Source organism: Plectropomus leopardus, chromosome 4 (genome assembly GCF_008729295.1).
Source record: "Plectropomus leopardus isolate mb chromosome 4, YSFRI_Pleo_2.0, whole genome shotgun sequence".
In the NCBI taxonomy this organism is placed as follows: domain Eukaryota; kingdom Metazoa; phylum Chordata; class Actinopteri; order Perciformes; family Serranidae; genus Plectropomus; species Plectropomus leopardus.
In genome coordinates this window covers 5,663,202-5,681,394 of record NC_056466.1, presented here as the reverse complement: position 1 = coordinate 5,681,394, position 18,193 = coordinate 5,663,202, and the positions used below count along the sequence as shown (strand labels likewise).

The 18,193-nt window shown below is 38.6% G+C and overlaps 1 protein-coding gene across 1 annotated transcript in view; it reads left to right on the top strand.

The window, feature by feature from the left end:
• Nucleotides 1-5,725, top strand: part of rgl3a (ral guanine nucleotide dissociation stimulator-like 3a) — a 27,162-nt gene extending 21,437 nt beyond the window's left edge. Inside the window, exons 10-13 of the mRNA XM_042484427.1 lie at nt 253-408; nt 533-790; nt 1,547-1,661; nt 2,948-5,725. Coding sequence (XP_042340361.1) covers nt 253-408; nt 533-790; nt 1,547-1,661; nt 2,948-3,102 — 684 coding nt within the window. The 3' untranslated portion in view covers nt 3,103-5,725. The remainder of the gene's footprint in view (nt 1-252; nt 409-532; nt 791-1,546; nt 1,662-2,947) is intronic.
• Nucleotides 5,726-18,193: the final 12,468 nt, after the last annotated feature.

The window sequence follows — 18,193 nt, the reverse complement described above, 5'->3', positions numbered from 1 at the left end:
AGTAAAAATAAATACATATAAAAAGAGAAATAAAATGAATATAATAATAAAAATAAAATAAAGGCATGGTAATAGTGATACCATCTCTAAATAAATATATTTTTCTAAATACATAAATAAAAAATGCAAATAAAAACAATTAAATAAAGATATGAAATAAAATAAAGAAAAATATTTTAATATTTAATGTTGATTTAATATATCATACTATATATTAGTATTGTTGCTATTTTGGCAAAAATATACGACTAAACTGTGTTTATGGTTTGCAGGTTGCGAACAGTCAGTGACAGCTCCCTCAGAAAAACCCACGCCGACCAGATAAGTGTGTCATCTTCTGGCTCCAGTAGTTCGGACATGGAGGAGCTCTCTGCCCCTCAGCCCTCCCCCCTCAGACTCAAACTCAAGGTGAGCACCTCCTGTTTTTACTGTCAGCGCGTGTGGACGTCAGCAGGGACATGGTTTAAAAACACAAAACAGGGATTTTCTACTTAGTTTGTTTAAAAAACTGGGAAAATTGTTTGTCTTTCAGTCTCTCTCAGGCTCTCTGCACAATGTCACAGAGGATTTCTCCTCCAGCTCCATGTCCTCCTCCTCTCCCAGTCTGTCCAGCTCCTCCTCACATCCAGACCTGAGCTCTTCTTCTCTGGTTCTGAGCCCAGAGCCGACATCGTCCAGCTGCTCTCCTCAGGCCCTGCTGCCCGTCTACAACAAACAGGTCGCTGACTCGTGTATCATCAGGGTCAGCGTGGAGTCTGTCAGCAACGGAAACGTCTATAAGAGCATACTGGTAGGAACAACGGTTGCGTAAACTGGTGTATCTGAGGTCAGCCAGCTTGTTTGAAGTTGTCCCAACACTTTCTTTAGAAAGGAAATTCAAAAAACAAACAAAAAGAAAGCAGAAGAGGAAGTAGATAGTGTTGCTTCATCAGTTGTGTCAGCCTCATTACGAGGAAACACAGCTGACCTGTTCCAGTGAAAAAGATTTAAAAATAGCACAAAGGCATGATCAGAAATCTTAAAGATTAGAAATTTTGGGTGACATTTGCAAATAAGTGGCAATGCTTTTATCACACCAAGACTTATGAACAAACACCGAAAGACGGCAGTCCAAACATAATAATAAAAAACCTAACTAGTCTGTGGATGAGTAAAGAATCAGCTTAATAAGTTTTAGCAGAGACTAAATTAACCTTTTCTGACGACAAAATTATCAGTTTAGGCTGCAACTTAGTCATTTCAAATGTGTTTGAAGAAAAAAAATATCAATAAATGTAATAAAAATCTAAAATAACTTCTGATTGTAAATGCATGTAACCAGAGCCAGTTCACAAGTATGTTAATTAATTATTTAAACAAATAGTAGATCATTAAAAACGATTTTACTTTATGTCATAAGGCCACTCTATTAAAAGCGGAAACACCTACAAAACTATGTTATAAATAAAATGACAGGCTTTCAAATGTAGGTGATCGTCACATGTGTGTGTGTATTCGGAGTAAGTTTCGGTTGTATTTTGACATCTGGCGTGTGTTTGATCTCCAGCTGACCAGTCAGGACCACACGCCTCAGGTGATTCAGAGGGCTCTGGAGAAACACAACATGGAGGACGTCAGCTGCCAATATTTCAACCTCTGCCAGATGCTCAACAACGGAAAAGGTGAATATCTTCTCCTGCAAGGCAGTCTAATGTTATTTTAAACAGGGTGAGCTCAAAGGCTTCATTTTCTTTTCTGTTTTAAATCGTCAAAATCAGTAAAACAACATCAGTAACATGTGATCAAAGACGAGACGCAAGCAAAACCACCGTGACGTAACGTTTAAAGCTGATGAACTACAAAGCTGCCAGTCGAGCAGCATCGAACCGAAAACTTACCAGAACTTTAAGCCTAATATACAGGAGTCAGACGTCTGTTTTCTTTTATGCTAAAGAGAAAAATCAACCTTGAACTAAACGTACAGCAATATTTAATCAGGTACAGTGGTCAGCTGATGTGATTTTTGTCAGTGGTTGATTCGTGATGCTGATATCATGTTGTTTTAAGTTTGTTTTTTTTCTTAATCTGATAAATTACAACAATTTAATAATAACAAAGTGAAAGAGGCGACTGTCTGTCATTCAGGGCTCACTGTTTTGTTCTCATGGTGCGTGTATTCGCAGGCTTTAACTCGCTGCAGGTTTGAAAACGTTTTCAAAGCATTTTGTTATCATGTGAAGTCCCTAAAATGCTTCACAGTTACACGTCCTTACCACAGATTGATGCACGTTATGCAGAACCGCACAAGAGCCAGATGTTCCTGACAACTTGTAGCTGTGCGCTGTTTTAGCACAACCTGCGAACAAATGAAACGCCCGAGCTGGGAGACACATTACCGTTCACTGTTACCGATTTCTCTCAGGTAACGTCACTTCCAGCTTTGGCACCTCTCCCACTGTTTCGCTGCACCCACTGATGTCTGCTGGTAAAAATCGGAGCGCCAGCTTTGTTCCACAGCAGCCACACAGACAAAGCTGCCTGCAGATGGGTCTGTGCATTTTGTGTCATCCTTGTGAAAACAGGTATGGGCCAAAAATAGCGTTTTAAGGCCCAAATAATCTGTCATTCAGCGATCCAGCAGCACAAAAAGTTGCGGTCTCTGTACACAAACGGTAAATGTTGGAAAATCCAGTGTAGAGGAAGCGAAATTCAGTTCCTACACTGCCACTGCCGTTAATAAACTATAATGCTGCTGTACATGGAGGGGTGTAACTCTTTTCGTGTTTTCATTTACTTCCATGAAGCTTTCAGTCTTTCTAAATAGATTTAAAAAGCCATCATCCCTGAAAGTGACTCTCCGTTTCATTCTGACAAACATCGGCGATCGCTCACTGAAATACGAGCAGATACAGCAGGCTGATAGAAAATGAATTGCAGCACTTCATCATCATTCCTCTCTCTGCCTCAGAGCTCCAGATCCCCGACAAAGCCAACGTATTTTATGCCATGTGCACCTCCGCCAACTATGACTTTGTGCTGCGTCAGCGCTGGAGGAGCCACGGGAGACATCTGGGCTCCTCTTCTTCTCCTGGAGCTCAACCCAAGAGCTGCCACGCTAAGTGAAAAGCATCTATCCCGACTGACTGTTAAAGGACATTTAGAAGACAAAGCAGCTGCTCATCTGCAGACAAAGGCACAACAGCACATCTGTGGCTGTTTGTATCATCTCATCGCCATGAGATTGTCACTGTGCAGCAGACATGAGTCACACTGATGTAGAGACTCTGGAGATACTGAGCTGTGACTGAAAATAAGGAGCTCTCATGAGGACGTAGTCTCCACTGGGAGCAACACTGAGAATTATTCTGTTTAAAGAGTGAAGCAAGAAGAGACAAATGTCCACGGAGAAGAAACTGAGACAGAAATTAGGATTCTTAAACATCAACATCTTTGGATTAATGAACCACAATTCACATTTTTGGGACCTTTTTTCTGAGATATAGACACTTATGTTAATGTGGACAAATGCTCGTGGCAGCGTGGATTTTAAAATGAACGGTGCTTCATCATCTGGTCCAGGGAAGCGGTCATGTGTCGTGATTTTACTGGAGAAAACGTGGCAGCAGGATCAGGCCGGAGGACTTGGCTGCAGTTTATTGTCTCGGACTTGTACAACAGACGTGGGACTTTCCTGCAGCCCATGTGGCTCGATGAGTAACTGACTCTAACTACGCAAACAGAGTGACTAAGTCTTGATGCTCACTGTTAGATGATGATTAAGCACTTTGGAAGAACAACGAGACTCCTTGTTGAATCAGCGGTGTTTGAAACCCCGTTTGGACTCCCAACATTGAAATTTGTCCATTTATAAGTATTGTTTCATCTTCTAGTTGAGGATTTAAATGTTTTAATGTAACTTAATGTAATTTTATCAACTTAAATTATTTAATGCATTTCAGTATTCAGCTTTTAGAGCAAAAGTGGCATGAGGAAAATGTGTTTGTCTCTGTTTTGATTGTTTTAATGTCTCTCGGCAGTCTTCAATTCTACATCTGTTTTTCAGTCGTAAGTGTACTTACAGAAATACTTCACCCACAACGTGACCATCTGTGTAACAGTTAAGGTTTCAGGTGGCATAAAGATGTTATTATACTGTGTACATTTACTAGTCTACTATATTGAAAGAAACGTAGCTAGGCGAAGAATGTCGCCTTTATTTGAGCTATTTTCAAAATACTTTAATTAAAAACAATGGTTAGACTTTCAATTATATAATGTTTGTTCAACAAAAAATCTTTTCATTCATTTAGGGTCATTGTAATAGATAATAATAATAATTCTGTAATACTGTGAACCTGTGATATATTCTCTGACAGCTGTTACAACATAAAAATCTCATGGCGTTGCGACTCTAACAACAGGTACTAACCACTTTTGACCTTGAATTTGTGAAGAAAACATATTCCTCAAATGTCTCCATGGTGAATTGAATATCCAAAAAAGGCAAACCTTCATAAATTGAAAGTGGGGCTGCATTTAGCAACAGCAAAACTGTATCAAAACGTCCGTTTACAAACTCTCACCAGCTCACACAGTAAAAACCAAGTCACATTTATCCAGTCTTATGCTCAGTACTTCACAAACACGTGCATTTTCAGTAAAACACTACAATTTAAAACATTCTCACTACTCTAAGTATTTTATACCACGTCTGAGCGAAAATGCATGTTTGATAAATGAGACTCGGATTATACTGTACAAGTTTTGTAAGAGTTTATGAAAAAACATTTTGATTAAATGTTATTAAATTCATCAGGAATGTTCGCCTTTTTCTGGATTCTCCATTAACTCCGGAAGCATAAAAAAGAAAAGTTTCCTTTACAAATTTTAACGTAACACGCGGTGAGATATTCAGCTCGTCATTCTGTGGGTGAAGTATTCTGATAATTGCTTTGCTTTCTCATAAGAACAACTTAGGTTTGGATTCATTTTGTATGAAGGAAACTGATTTTTTATGGTCGCTATAATTAAACAAAGGAGACATTGTATGTGAACATTGTGTGCACAAACCCAGTGGTCTTGCCCGCACTGCGACGTTTATTTTTGAAGAGGAGTTGGATACCTGACACAGAAATATTTCTGTTATCTTCTCTGAATATAAGGGATATAAGGGCTGTGACTCAGCTGAGGCTGTGAGTCGCTGCAGTCTGTAATCCAGGGTGATAAAAGCACCGCAGGCCACGTGTAGTGAGTGCTATGAGATTAATCTGAAGAACGGTTCGTGTATGTGAAAATGAAGTGTCTCAGTATGTGTTTTTATTTTGACATTTATAAGATCGCCTCAGTGATGTGAAATCCTCCCCAAAACTCTTAAGGCAGCTTTCTGCAAATGTTCAATCTGGTTTGAAGGTAAAATTTTAGTTTACATCCCTGTTTAAAATTAAAAAATAAAAATAATAACATACTGGTGAGGTTTCTCCTATGTTTTGGGGTGGATTTTGCATCTGTGGGTGCAGCTTTAATGCTGCTGTGGTTTGTTTTGAGTCAGGTGAGAGGTTGGTAACAAAGGTCTGGCAGCTGCAATAGAAAATATGAAGGAGGACTTTAACTCTGTCCGTCTGTCTGTTTATATTAATAGGAGGCTTTTTTTGTTCTTTTTCTTCTTCCTAATGTTCGTCACTGTATGTCTTTTCTCTCATATTTTATCTCAACAGATTCTTTATTTTTAAAGCTTAATCTAAACACTTGCTGTTAAATTAGTATTAAATGTCCATTAATAAAGCTAATTTACTATTTATCATGTTGCTACAATTGTTTTTATTTATTGTAGGGCTGCACAATTATGGCTAAATTGATAATCATCATTATTTTTGATTAATATTTGGATCACGATTATTTATCATGATTCATTCATTGATTTTAGGGATTAGGATTATTCATTGATTATTTGATAGAAATTTAAGTATTTTAATTGCACTTTCACATTTAAATAAACATAACTTTACACTTCCATGTTGTGCCACAGTCCTGCTGATGTACAAACTTTAGCATCATAACAAGACTGGTCCTTTTTCAAAGTGCATCTACTAGAAGCAAAATATGAATAAATTTGTACTTAAATCAACAGAGCATTTTTTCTTTAAAATGTGCTACATTCCTGCAAGCTAACAAATATTTGCATCATGTAAGACTTAAAATAAGGTTCTTCTTGACCTGAGTTCAGTGCATCTCCTGAAAGCAAAATATAATTAAAATTCTGCCCAAAATATAGGCTAAAAACTAAAACTTACTAAAAATAGTTTTAGTTAACTAAAAATAAACATGCCATCACAGAATGCACAGAATATTTATTATTTAATATTTGATTAATTGTGCAGCCCTAATTTATTCTATTGCTTATGATTTAGGAATTTCTTAAGTCCAGAACAAATGGTAAAGATTGATATTTGGGCTGCTGATAGCAACATACTTTTGGCTTCAGTTTATAATTTTGTAAACTTGTTATGAGCTCTGGCTTTGTAGGTGACTGAGGGACTGACAATAGTGACAGCTGAATCTCTCGATCTCACATTTTGGTCATAGCCGACCACCAGGTGGAGCCAAACACAAATGCTGTGAATGTTTCGTGTTCGCTCATCCTGCTCAAAGTGAAACAACTGGTTTCTCCTTCAGTCAAACATCCGCTATTTTCAGAAGTGACCTACATTTATGTCGCTGTGAAATGAGTTCAGATAAAATCTCTGCGCGGAAACGATGCTGCAAATCAAACAAAAGAACAAACACGACTTGTCGTGACTAAAGATCTGCAGAGACGTTAATGAAAGGGAGCGAGGAGAGGAGTGAGGACCCCAATGGGGTCGTTCTCCAGCCGCTGCGCCCTGATGAAACATTTAACAATGTGGGAGGTCGGAGGTCACGGTGACAGATGTGTGTGTGGTGGTGGGAGGTTGTGACCTGTCTGGCCAGTTCTGCCGCTTGTTGTCGGGCCTCTAATTTCCATATTTTCAACACACACACTCATTAACACATTCAAGGGGTCAGATTTCTAAGAGTTCAGTGCAAGTGGGCCGTGTGTGTGTGTGTGTGTGTGTGTGTGTGTGTGTGTGTGTGTGTGTGTGTGCGCGTGTGTGTGTGTGTGTGTGTGTGTGTGTGTGTGTATGTACGTGTATAGCTGGTTCAGAGGCAAAATATACACTCTTTCATTTCCTCTCTTCTGCTTATCCTTTCTTTTACTCTCTCCATTTTATCTGCAGTAGCAGTACTACTTCTTATCTAGCCCGTTTATACATGTATTTGCAGTATATGGTGTTGAGTAGTGGTTTGTATTCCTGGCCAGTTTATGACTCAGAATTTTGTCATTTCAGTCACTTTTGGCTGTTGATATGAATATTTTGATTATTGTTTGCTTTTCTTTGTTCCTAAATTATATCAACTCCAAATTTGCACCAAGATTTTTGGCCAAACTGTAGCACACTTTCAGGCAACTCAAAAAAAGAGCATGCTCAGAAGCTCCACAGATGTTCTACACGGAGAATACCAATTACATACTATATACATACATATATCTTTATTTATATATATATAACAAAAACCACACTGAAAACACAGAGAGATCATTTTAACAGTGCAGAAGAAACACAGAGACCACTTTAAAAGACAAAAGGACCATAATACAGAAAGGGCAACACTTAGTGAGTTAAAAGCCAGAGAGTAAAAATACATTTTAAAACAGAACTTCTTTGCCTTTCATGGGGCTATTTATCTATATCAGATGGCAACCAAACCCATCATTCATATGTGTGTGATTACCTGTATTAGTTTTGACCATCCCCACCTGTGCAGGATGTCACAGTGACATTTACGTCACATGCTTCTCTCACCCGCATCTGACCGCTGTTATTGCATTAAAGCATGCATGTGTTTCTCCTGAGGGCAGAGCCGAGTCTCCACATTTGTGGTTTCTTTTTGTCCTTCCCTGCCCCGAGGCCTGGCGGCTAATTGAGTATTAATGACATCCAGTGTGTATACGGGGCCAGATCAGGCCACTTTCCTGGCATGAACTTATAGACTGACTTGACTGAAATCAATAGGCTGAGTAACATTCAGTTAACTGGTATCATGTGAGAGCCGAATATAAATGAGTCTCAGTTCAGCCACGGGTTGACTCACAGGAGATTCACTCAGAGCTGCTGAAATTAGTTTTACATGATTTGTTTTTTCATGGAGCGTTTGTTCTTTTTGGAGCAGCAAAGAATAAAATCCTCAGTAGTTTGGTGTAGTAGCAGCTCAGACTGTGATGCAAATAATAGTTTGTATGGGGTCAAAATTATATGAGACGTTCCATATAAACATAGTTTGGTGAGCGGCTCACCCCGGACGCCGACCATGAACTGCAGCATCCCCAGTTCACTGTCAAAAAAAAACAACTAGTAATTAAAAGGTTTTGATGACTGATGAGAAACACTTAAACGTCTGAATATTGTGCTACACAGTTAACACTAGAAGGCACAAAAAAATCACAAAGCTGTATCAGTGCTGCCTAATCTACTAAATTTGTTATTTCAACAGAAAATGTACAGAGGTTTTTCATTTACATGTGGTTGCAGTTCTCAGCACATTGCAATAGATAACCATGCCTATTTTTTTTATCTGCCTGGAGAGATTATGGCTGGGTAGAAGGATGCGGTGTACCAAATTTTGAGTGATTCCTGACCAGAAAGTTGAATTGAGCATGTTGCTGCAGTTCCACATATTAGTGAAATGCTTGCAGGATCAGAGTTTATATGTGCACTTGTCATACAAATCATGATGCACAATGTGCTGATTTTTGCTGGTTAATGCCAAACAGGCCGTACATATAAGAACTTGAAAACCAATTAGAATAAAATAGCTGCCTAAAATGTAATATTTTGTTTGATTTGTACTTTTTGTAGCCAAATTTGTGTAGAGACTGAAACATTCTTCTGAATAAACTTCAAAATAAACTTCATCAGTTTCTACAAAGACAGAAAAAATGTCTACAAAGACATGCAAAACTTCTAAAGAGACACAAAAAACATCTACAAAGAGGTGCGAAACATCTACAAAGACACAAAATAACAAAAAAAGACCCAAAACAACTACAAAGAAATTCAAATGTCTATAAAAACACAAAACAATTATAAAGGTACAAAACGGATATAAAACAAGAGATGCAAAATGTCTAAAAATAGATTCAAAACAACTACAAAGAGACACAAAATGACTACAAAGAAACACTAAAATTCTACACAGAGATGCAGAATGATTTTAAAGAGACACGAAACGTTTACAGAGAGAGACAAAACAATTATATGCTGCTTAATTACAAACTTTTTTGTACCTCCTCTAAATACTGTCAAAAACCAAATTTGTGGGAGGATGAAACATGTGATATCTTGAGGTTAGGGTACAAGTTTGTATGTAATTATGTGATTTTTATTTCTTAAATTAGATTTAATCTTAATTTTTTGCTGCTGATCAGGAGATAAGAAATCATAAGGAATGTGTGCACTCTTGTCCTCTGTGTCCTCTGTAACTCGGTCAGGCCTTCTTCAGAATAAGCTTAATCAATTTTTATCAATATGAAAAAAACAAACACACATACATATTTGTTGTCGGAAAGTCAATCAAACCACTACAAGGAGATGCAAAACGTCTACAGAGATGAAAACCCCCCACAAAGACATGCAACAAAAAGATCAAATAAAACTTTACGGGGTTTAATGCCAAACAGGCTTCACACAGAGGAACTCGGACACCAATTATTATAAAATATAACCCCAGAATGTCATATATTGTTTGATTTGTACATCTTTGGACAAACATTTCTTGATGGAAAATCAACCATAAGAAAGTAAAACAACTACAAAGAGACAAAATGTCCACAAAGAGTCTCAATCTGTCTGTGCAGAGGGACATGCATGACGTGCAACACAAGTTGCATGTCTCCTGTTCACTCGGCTGGAAAATAATAACCAACGACTAATCAGAGATTAGTGCATGTGTGCGTGTTTTCTTGCATGTGAGGCAAAGGCCACTGTGTGAGCATATCTATGTAAGCATGTGAGCAAGCGTGTGTGTGTGTGTGTGTGTGTGTGTGTGTGTGTGTGTGTGTGTGTGTGTGTGTGTGTGTGTTTGTTTTGTAACTCACAGGTCACACACAGATATACAGTTCAGTAGGTCAGTGGGGGAAGATTTGCTCACATGGTCATGTGCACATATTTCTAATGCTACTTTTGTTTTGTGTATGAGCGTTTCTGTGTGTGTGTGTGTGTGTGTGTGTGTGTGTGTGTGTCCTGAGGTGGTTGTACAGTAGCAGATCTGTAGCGTAACAGTAGACAGATGGGAGAAATGGCTGAGACTAATCTAAAGGGGTTAATCCACTTAATAATCACCACGAAGGACTGCAGGTTACCTCACTCCGCACCGCTTCAACATGTTGTTTGTCTGTCAGGCTGCTGCTGGAGCTCCAGTCATGTTGGCTTACACAGAAAATGCAGACTGTGCATTAAACCTGATGAAACAGCACAGTACCAGCTGTGTATACTGTATCTGCAGGAAAGCATCGTATAAATATGTGGGTTTAAAGATGTGTAGATCTGTCTTATACTGGCCCTAAGGAGATCAAGTCCTGAAATAATTTCAGTGTAAATGATGGGGGACAAAATGCACAGTCCTAACATATATCTGAAGTTACTATGAGGCTGCACCACTCTGCTTTAAACAAATCAAGTGGGTATCTTCTTAAAGTCACAAGCCTTTCCAGCCAAAATCCCCTCTTTGTGTTTACCAATCAGAGTTTTCTCGTTGAGCAGAGCAGCAGAGGGAAAAAATGGCAAATAAAAAGAGCAAAACTTTTAAATATACCCTGCTGATTTGGAAAACTCTACGGTGGCTGACAGTGGCAAACACACTGCAACTTAAAAAAAACAAACATGCAATTAAGACAAAACAGGAGCAAATTAAGAAAACATCTTCATGTGGACATATGCACAGGTTTTGGACAATGTGCTGCAATTACGACAACACATTAGGAAAACAAGTGGCAAAAGCTATGAGACGTCGGAGGTGTTTACAGAGGAAACACACTTCAGACGCTCTTTGGCTGAAGTTTGTGACTTATGTTGCTGAAGTCAGGTATCCATCGGTGGTGTTGGAAAATGAGCTAAAATATTAAATCCCTGAACAAAGAGGAAGTAAGTTTACGTCAGAGGAAGGTATTTGCCTTCGTCGGCTGCCGTATGACATTTTAGCTCATTTTCCAACATCACTGACAGCAGACGTCATAAACCGCAGCCAAAACAAGAGCGTCCAGATGTGTTCATCACTATGAAGTGTCCTCTGGACACACGCATGTTGTGGTGTACTGTAGTTTTTCTAATGTGTTGTGCTGTGGTTTCGCAGCTTTTTTTTTGTGTCATGTTGTGATATTTGCATCATGCATTTTCTCCAAATGCTGCGCATATGTCTTAATGAAGATGTTTTCGTAATTTGCTTCCATTTAGACTATTTGCAGGTTTTTACTTAAGTTGCAGCATGTCTGCACCTGTCTGCCACCATAAAACCCAGACTTTGACAGCCTCATATAGAGGGAGGGCTGCAGGGTTGACCTTTATTTTGTAAGCTGATCCGCAAATTAGCGTTGCCCTGGTTGCCTTGTTAAAGAGCCTGTAAGTTTTTACCAATGGATTTTGGATTACTGTAGAAAATAAGCTCTGTCGCAAACAAAAGACACCTAGGTGAGACACCTGCTAAGCTGCAGACTACTGTTAAGACCAAAGAAAAAAAGTGGTTGTGCTTTCGTGACTAGTTACTGTATTTCCAGCAACTTTTTAGCCTCAAACATGTTTTTTTGTAAAATGTATTCGTTTTTTCAGGGGCTTTTAGTTCCCAACCATAGCCATTTTATAGCAACCCTGTGTGTTTTTTCTTGCTGAGATAGTGCCACAAAAAGCAGCTGTTTTTTAGCAAGACATCTCTAAGTGTCCTGCTGGAATTGTGCCACAAAAACTGGGTATTTTAAGCCAAAACATGATCTTTTCCGAACCATAACCAAGAGTTTTTTGCACCTAAACCTAAGCAGTGTTGCTGAAGTGTAAGATTCATGTTTCAACCTATATGATAAGCTACAAAAGCAACGTAACTGTGGTTTGCAAAGCCTCCATTGTTTGGGAGGTCCCACCTGTAGCTTTATCACATATTTCAAACTGAAAAACATGCAAATATTTAAAAGCAAACTTAATGTGTGTGGGTGTCCCTTCTGTATAGATAGAGAGGTAGGAGTAAAACAGCACAAAAGCAGCTAAATTAGCATTTAATACAACAACAAAATCCATGTCCACACATCCTGGCTGCCATCTGCAAGGTTATTTTAATTATAAACTTTACAGCGTACATAAATGCTTTGTTAATAATGTAAAAAGTTTTTATTGGAAACAAAACCCTCATTGCTTTGCTGTAAAGTGTCACCAGAGTATAAAGGCAGGTAGTCTCGATTTTCTCTGTGTTTAATTAACTTTATTGATCTCTGGTGATGTTCCAGTTAAAATATTTATGGAACAACGTGGCAGTTTGGATTTGAAACTGTGCACTTGGGTTAATGTATTCAGAGGCTAACAGCGTTCCTCTGAAGTCAGTCAAATATTTGTATTGTACACATACAGCTCACAGATATGAATCATTTTGAGCGGAGGTAGGACAGACGCATTCATAACACCTGAGTCAGAGCTCTCCAACAGCTACGTGGGAAACTTTTGTGTCTGGACTGAATCAGTATTCAGGATGAGACAGCATGAAGCTGCTCTCTGCGCGTGTAAATGTGAAACCTTTAAAAGCTCAGTTTCTTGGAAACTAGCACGCTTACTGCTTTTATGAGGTTTACAGGTGAGATGACTCTCACACTAATTTATGTTTGCAAATTCACACATTGCATAGATTTTTTACTTTAACAAGAAAAGATTAGACAGTTAGATAGCTTTTAAAAGAATACCACATCATCCACATAAACAAAAATATTACATTCACATTAGAACTGTTGTTAAAAAAAAAAAACCCATCTAGATAAAGATGCAAAACACAACTGGCAGCATAACTGTAACCCTAAAGCCACATGAAGGAAAAGATATTAATCATTCGGATAGGAAGCTATTATCAGAGGCTTCCTGGAACAGTTTCCTCCATAGTGCTTTGTGACACCTCTGGTCCTAAATATAGTGGGAGAGTAACTGTACATTTAACTGTAAACATGCAAAGAAATCCAGTTATCATGGTGAGAACATGCACTGTTTGGGTCATGACTGCCATTGCACAAAATATACACTCGTTTAAAACACTACTACTACTACTACTAAACTACTAAAACAGAAAAGTCTTTCCTTTGCATTTAAAAAAAAAATCTGCATTCATATGATAACATTTTGGGGATGAGGATCTGCAAAAACAACCGAAAACACTGTAGCTTGCATGCCAGGCCAGTAGTTGATGGTGTAACTTTGTAATGACACATCATAGAGGATTGCTTTTTTAGGCCCCCACAACGCCGCTGTCGTATGAACAAAAGGTCAAACTGCAACAAAAGTTTAATGTTTCATGCAACAACTGTTGCCGTGTTAACGGCCCCTGAGTTTCTGAACATCTTCAACCTGCAGGGAGTTTTACAAAGGTTCATTTTCAGTGACCTAAAACACAGTTGTTGTGTGGACGAAAGGCCAAAACACATACAAAAAGCTCTGTTCAAAAAAAAAACTAAAAAAAAACCTTGTAGACAGATTTAATTTTTTATTTGCTGAAAATGTCTCTTTTGATATTAAAGGTTGCCGAGCCCTGCCCTAAATCTTACACTTTTAAAAAATGAAGTAACCTTCGCACCACTTCCTTTGCCATAGTTTAGACTGGAAATAAACAGTCAGAAAGGATGAGCTTATTTTTTGTTTTTAAAATGTTACTTTTTAGTTGATTAAGCAAATAAATATTTAAATCCAAAAACACCTGATAAAGAATATATGAACAGTTTTTATAATCAAGAGGACTCAGATGAGTTCACAAAACCTTCCCCAAATGGTATCTTGCCAAGGTGCCTTGATTATAAAAGAAAGAGCAGTGATCAAATATCGTCACAGAGACAGTTAAAAATCAAGTGAAGGTTCAGCAGAAAAACAAATTCAACGGACAGATGACGGATCGTTAATGCCAGATATAAAAAGGTTATCACTCTCTGTACCCTCCATTTGAACAAACACACGCCAGCAGGCTACTTCCTGTAGCACAAGGGCATAAGATATGGTAATGGGACCCAAGGGCGGTTTAGCATTGCATAACATAGAGCTGATTCATCTCTCTGCACACACACACGCGTGCGCACACACACATGCGGTTATTCCTATTGGCCTACTTTCATTTCTAAAGTGCACAACTTTCTTGTGGCCTATTTTTGACGCTGTGATGTAAATGCATCGGTAAAGTGCGTGTCTGTGTGTGTTTGCCTGTCCTACTGAAGTCACTTAAGTTGGCAGTCCGCAAATAATTGTTGTACACACATCTGTAGCAGTGCACACACACGAGCACGCACTGACCTATTTTACAGTGCTGTGTAGACAGAGGCAGCGGGGATTGAATGGGTCATGGCAGGCAACATAACTCTCTCCTGAACCGCAGCCAACCAAGCATGTTCAACAGAGGAGTCGTTTTTCTGCCTCGCTCTGTTTTCTCTCTCAGGCTTCCTGCAGGCGTGTTCCCAATCTGAGCCCCATTTATGGTGCTGAAATAAAAAATACTTCTAAAAAATACTTCTGGAACTGTCATATGGCCAGCTGTTACCAGACTTTAAAAGAAATATAGAGTACTAACCCTCTGAAACCTGATCTCTTTCAAAAACAGGAAGAAGGAAATAAGCAGTGAAAGAAGCAGTTGAAAGCAGTTACCCAAACATAGGCAAGAAATTAGTAATAAAGAAATAAATAAATAAATAAATAAAAACAAAAAAATAAGTTAAAGAAAATGCAAAAACAAACAAGCGAGGAATAGACCTGGAAAAAGTGCTTAAAAATACAATAATTCTGTAATATAATTTTGAATATTTAATTATGGTAATTATAAATATAGTTTTAACCTAGCTTTTTCTTTATTTCCTAGACAATTTCTCCTAGCTTTTAAAAAACATTTTTCTAAATATACATTTTTTTTGCAGTTTGGGGACAATTTCTTGCCAATTTGCTTGTCTTTTTAACCATGTTTCTCAAAAAAGTCACACAATTTTGCTCAATTTGCTCAGGGTTCAAAGATTTAAATACTTTTAAAAGGTGTTAGAAAGCAGCACAGGAAAAGTGATGTTGAGGTTTCAAAGGGTTAACAGTTAAACTAAACATGCAGTGCAAAAACATTAGGGAAAAACATTAAGAGAAAAACATTTTTAAAAAAAAACAAAAACAACAGAACCTGTAAACTTGAAATCACAAATAGAGAGCCATAAAAGGTGACCTACAAACACCAAATATTTATTCACACAAATCGAGAAGCTGCCATTCCCAAAGTCCAGCTCTGTTGCCTCAGACTTTGCTTACATGTTCAAATATCTGTTTATAGAGATGAGTAAACAAATGTTTTTATATAGTTTTGCTGTTGTTGAATGCGGCTGTGTTTCGTTAAAAACGTTCCCCTTTTTTGATTCTCTGTTAATTGTGGTGGCATGACAGAGAACCAAAGATTTCTTCCCAAATTTGCAAATAAAAAAAGATGACTAACTGATACACAAATGATCATTTTGTAGGTATTACTTTGATAACTGATTGACTGAATTCTAAAATCTAAAATCTTTGCATAATATTTGTATAATAATATTTATAATTGCTAACATTTATTTATAATTTTTGGTAATGTAATAATATAATTTGTATAATTCCATCAGAAATAGCATTATCTGACTGCTTTATCCGATTTCTTTCAACACAGCACAACAGGTCTCCATTCGGAAGATTCCTAAAAAATACAGACTAGTTCTTATTTTTCCTATGTCATTCATTTTTATCCTTTCACATTTTTAATTGCATCAGAGAAAAACCTTGTGAATTATTTCTACGAGGATCGGATTGTGTAAAGCAAACATCTGCTATACACACACTAAGTTAATGTTTAAAGCTGGGTCAGTTCGACTTTGTTGCACAATGCGTCGAGTTTCTCGTGATTTTTCCCTCTCTGCCTGTGAATATGAGTCTCTTTCTGCAGAGCTCTCTGCAGCAGGATGGTTTTTGATGTGTGCTCGGTATGATATAACCTGTACATCCTGTGTGTGTGTGTGTGTGTGTGTGTGTGTGTGTGTGTGTGTGTGTGTGTATTCAGCTATAATGACTCAATGCTGAAATACAGAAGTGTGAACATGCACACACACATACCAACACACACACTCCTCGGCTTCATCCTCCTTACCCCAGCACTGCCTCTCCCTGTGCTGCTGACCTACATACTGCAGCATCCCAGTTACATAACCAGCCAGGGTTGTTGATCACCGCAGGCAGCGCAGGGCCAACACCCCCTTCTCTCACACACATACACACAAATACACACTCACTTCTCGCTGTGATTTACCAGCTTTCATGGACTTCCTCACACCAGTAAGAAGTTAAAAATCCAGGGTTGTACACTGCAGAGACAGGTGAATATAAACTCGTGTGCGTGGGCAAACGCTGAGACAAAAATGTGGCCAAACCAAAATGATCATAGTTTTTATCTCACGTAAAAGCTGTCTGCCGGTGATGTAATGAGCGTGGATGGATTACTGAAGGGGCCTACTCATGGGTCCCATTGGTGCTCACCTGCCAAACATCACTCAAATTAACTCATGCAGCCCAGAAGGAGGCATAAAGAGACCACAACGAGATGCACAACAACTATGGAAACACAAAATAACTACAAAAAGGGGCAACACAATATCAAAACCTCACAAAATGACTACAAGGAATCACAAATTAACCACAACAAGATGACTGAAGGGGACAACACAACTACAAGGAAAAACAAAATAACTACAAAGAGACACAAAACAACTGCAAACAGAAATAAAATAGCTACAAAAGGATCAAAACAACCAAGAGGAGACACAAAATTACATCAAAGAGACACAAAATTACCTCAAAGAGTCAAAGAGAGACAAACCAACCAAAAAAAGACACAAAACAAATACAAAAAGCAACAAAATAATGTCAAAGAGACACAATATTACTACAAGAGACATAATAAAGCTACAAGACGGGGCAAACAACCAGAAAAAGACACAGGACAACTACAAAAAGACACAATAATGACCAAATAGAAACAAGATGACTAAAAAAGACATAAAAACATCCACATGGAAACAAAATTGAAAAGCAAAATTCATATGTAGGAGAGGTGGTGGGGCCTTTCACATGTCTGTGCCCAGGGGCCCGTTGTCCCATAATCCGCCCCTGGTCATGACTCTACAGAGTGACGTATAAAAGTGGTTATATTTCCCTCAAAGCTACACATTTCAAGTCCCAGTAAATTAATGAACTAAATAATCTTCAGGCTTTCATAACAGGTCACCATAAAACCTTGAAAATAGTAATAATTATAATAAAGATGAGAAAATGTCATAAAGTTCACCAGCAGATCCCATTAGCTCCGAGGCACTAATCAGTCTGTGTGTGATTTTTTTCTATAAATGTCAGCTTGATGCAAACTGATAAATTGCTGTAACCCAGGTGCGTGTGTGTGTGCGCGTGTGCGTGTGTGCGTGTGCGTGTGTGCGTGTGTGCGTGTGTGTGTGTGTGTGTGTGTGTGTGTGTGTGTGCGTGCGCTACTGACCTGCTCCCTCAGGCAGCAACAAGAGAGAGCTTATTTCTGAGTAGTTTGTTCAAGTTTACACGGCAGAGGCATGTGACGTAAGCCTCCCTGCCTCCCTCAGCCTTTCACTCTGAATAACCCCTCTCTCCCTCCCTCTCCCTTTCTCTCTCCCTCTCTCTCTCTCCTCACCCCCCCCTCTCCTCCATCCTCTCCCATCCCTTCTCACTGACCTACTTTTACTCTCCTGGCCCGTTTTCACAAGCCTCCGCACAATACAAAGCAGCTTTTACAGCTCAAAGATGGGTTGGAAAAAAGGGGATGAGTGTGAGAGAGAACAAGAGAGGAGGGGGGAGGAAAGGGGGAGGAAAGGGGGAGGTGTAGGAGGGAGAATGAGGGAAGG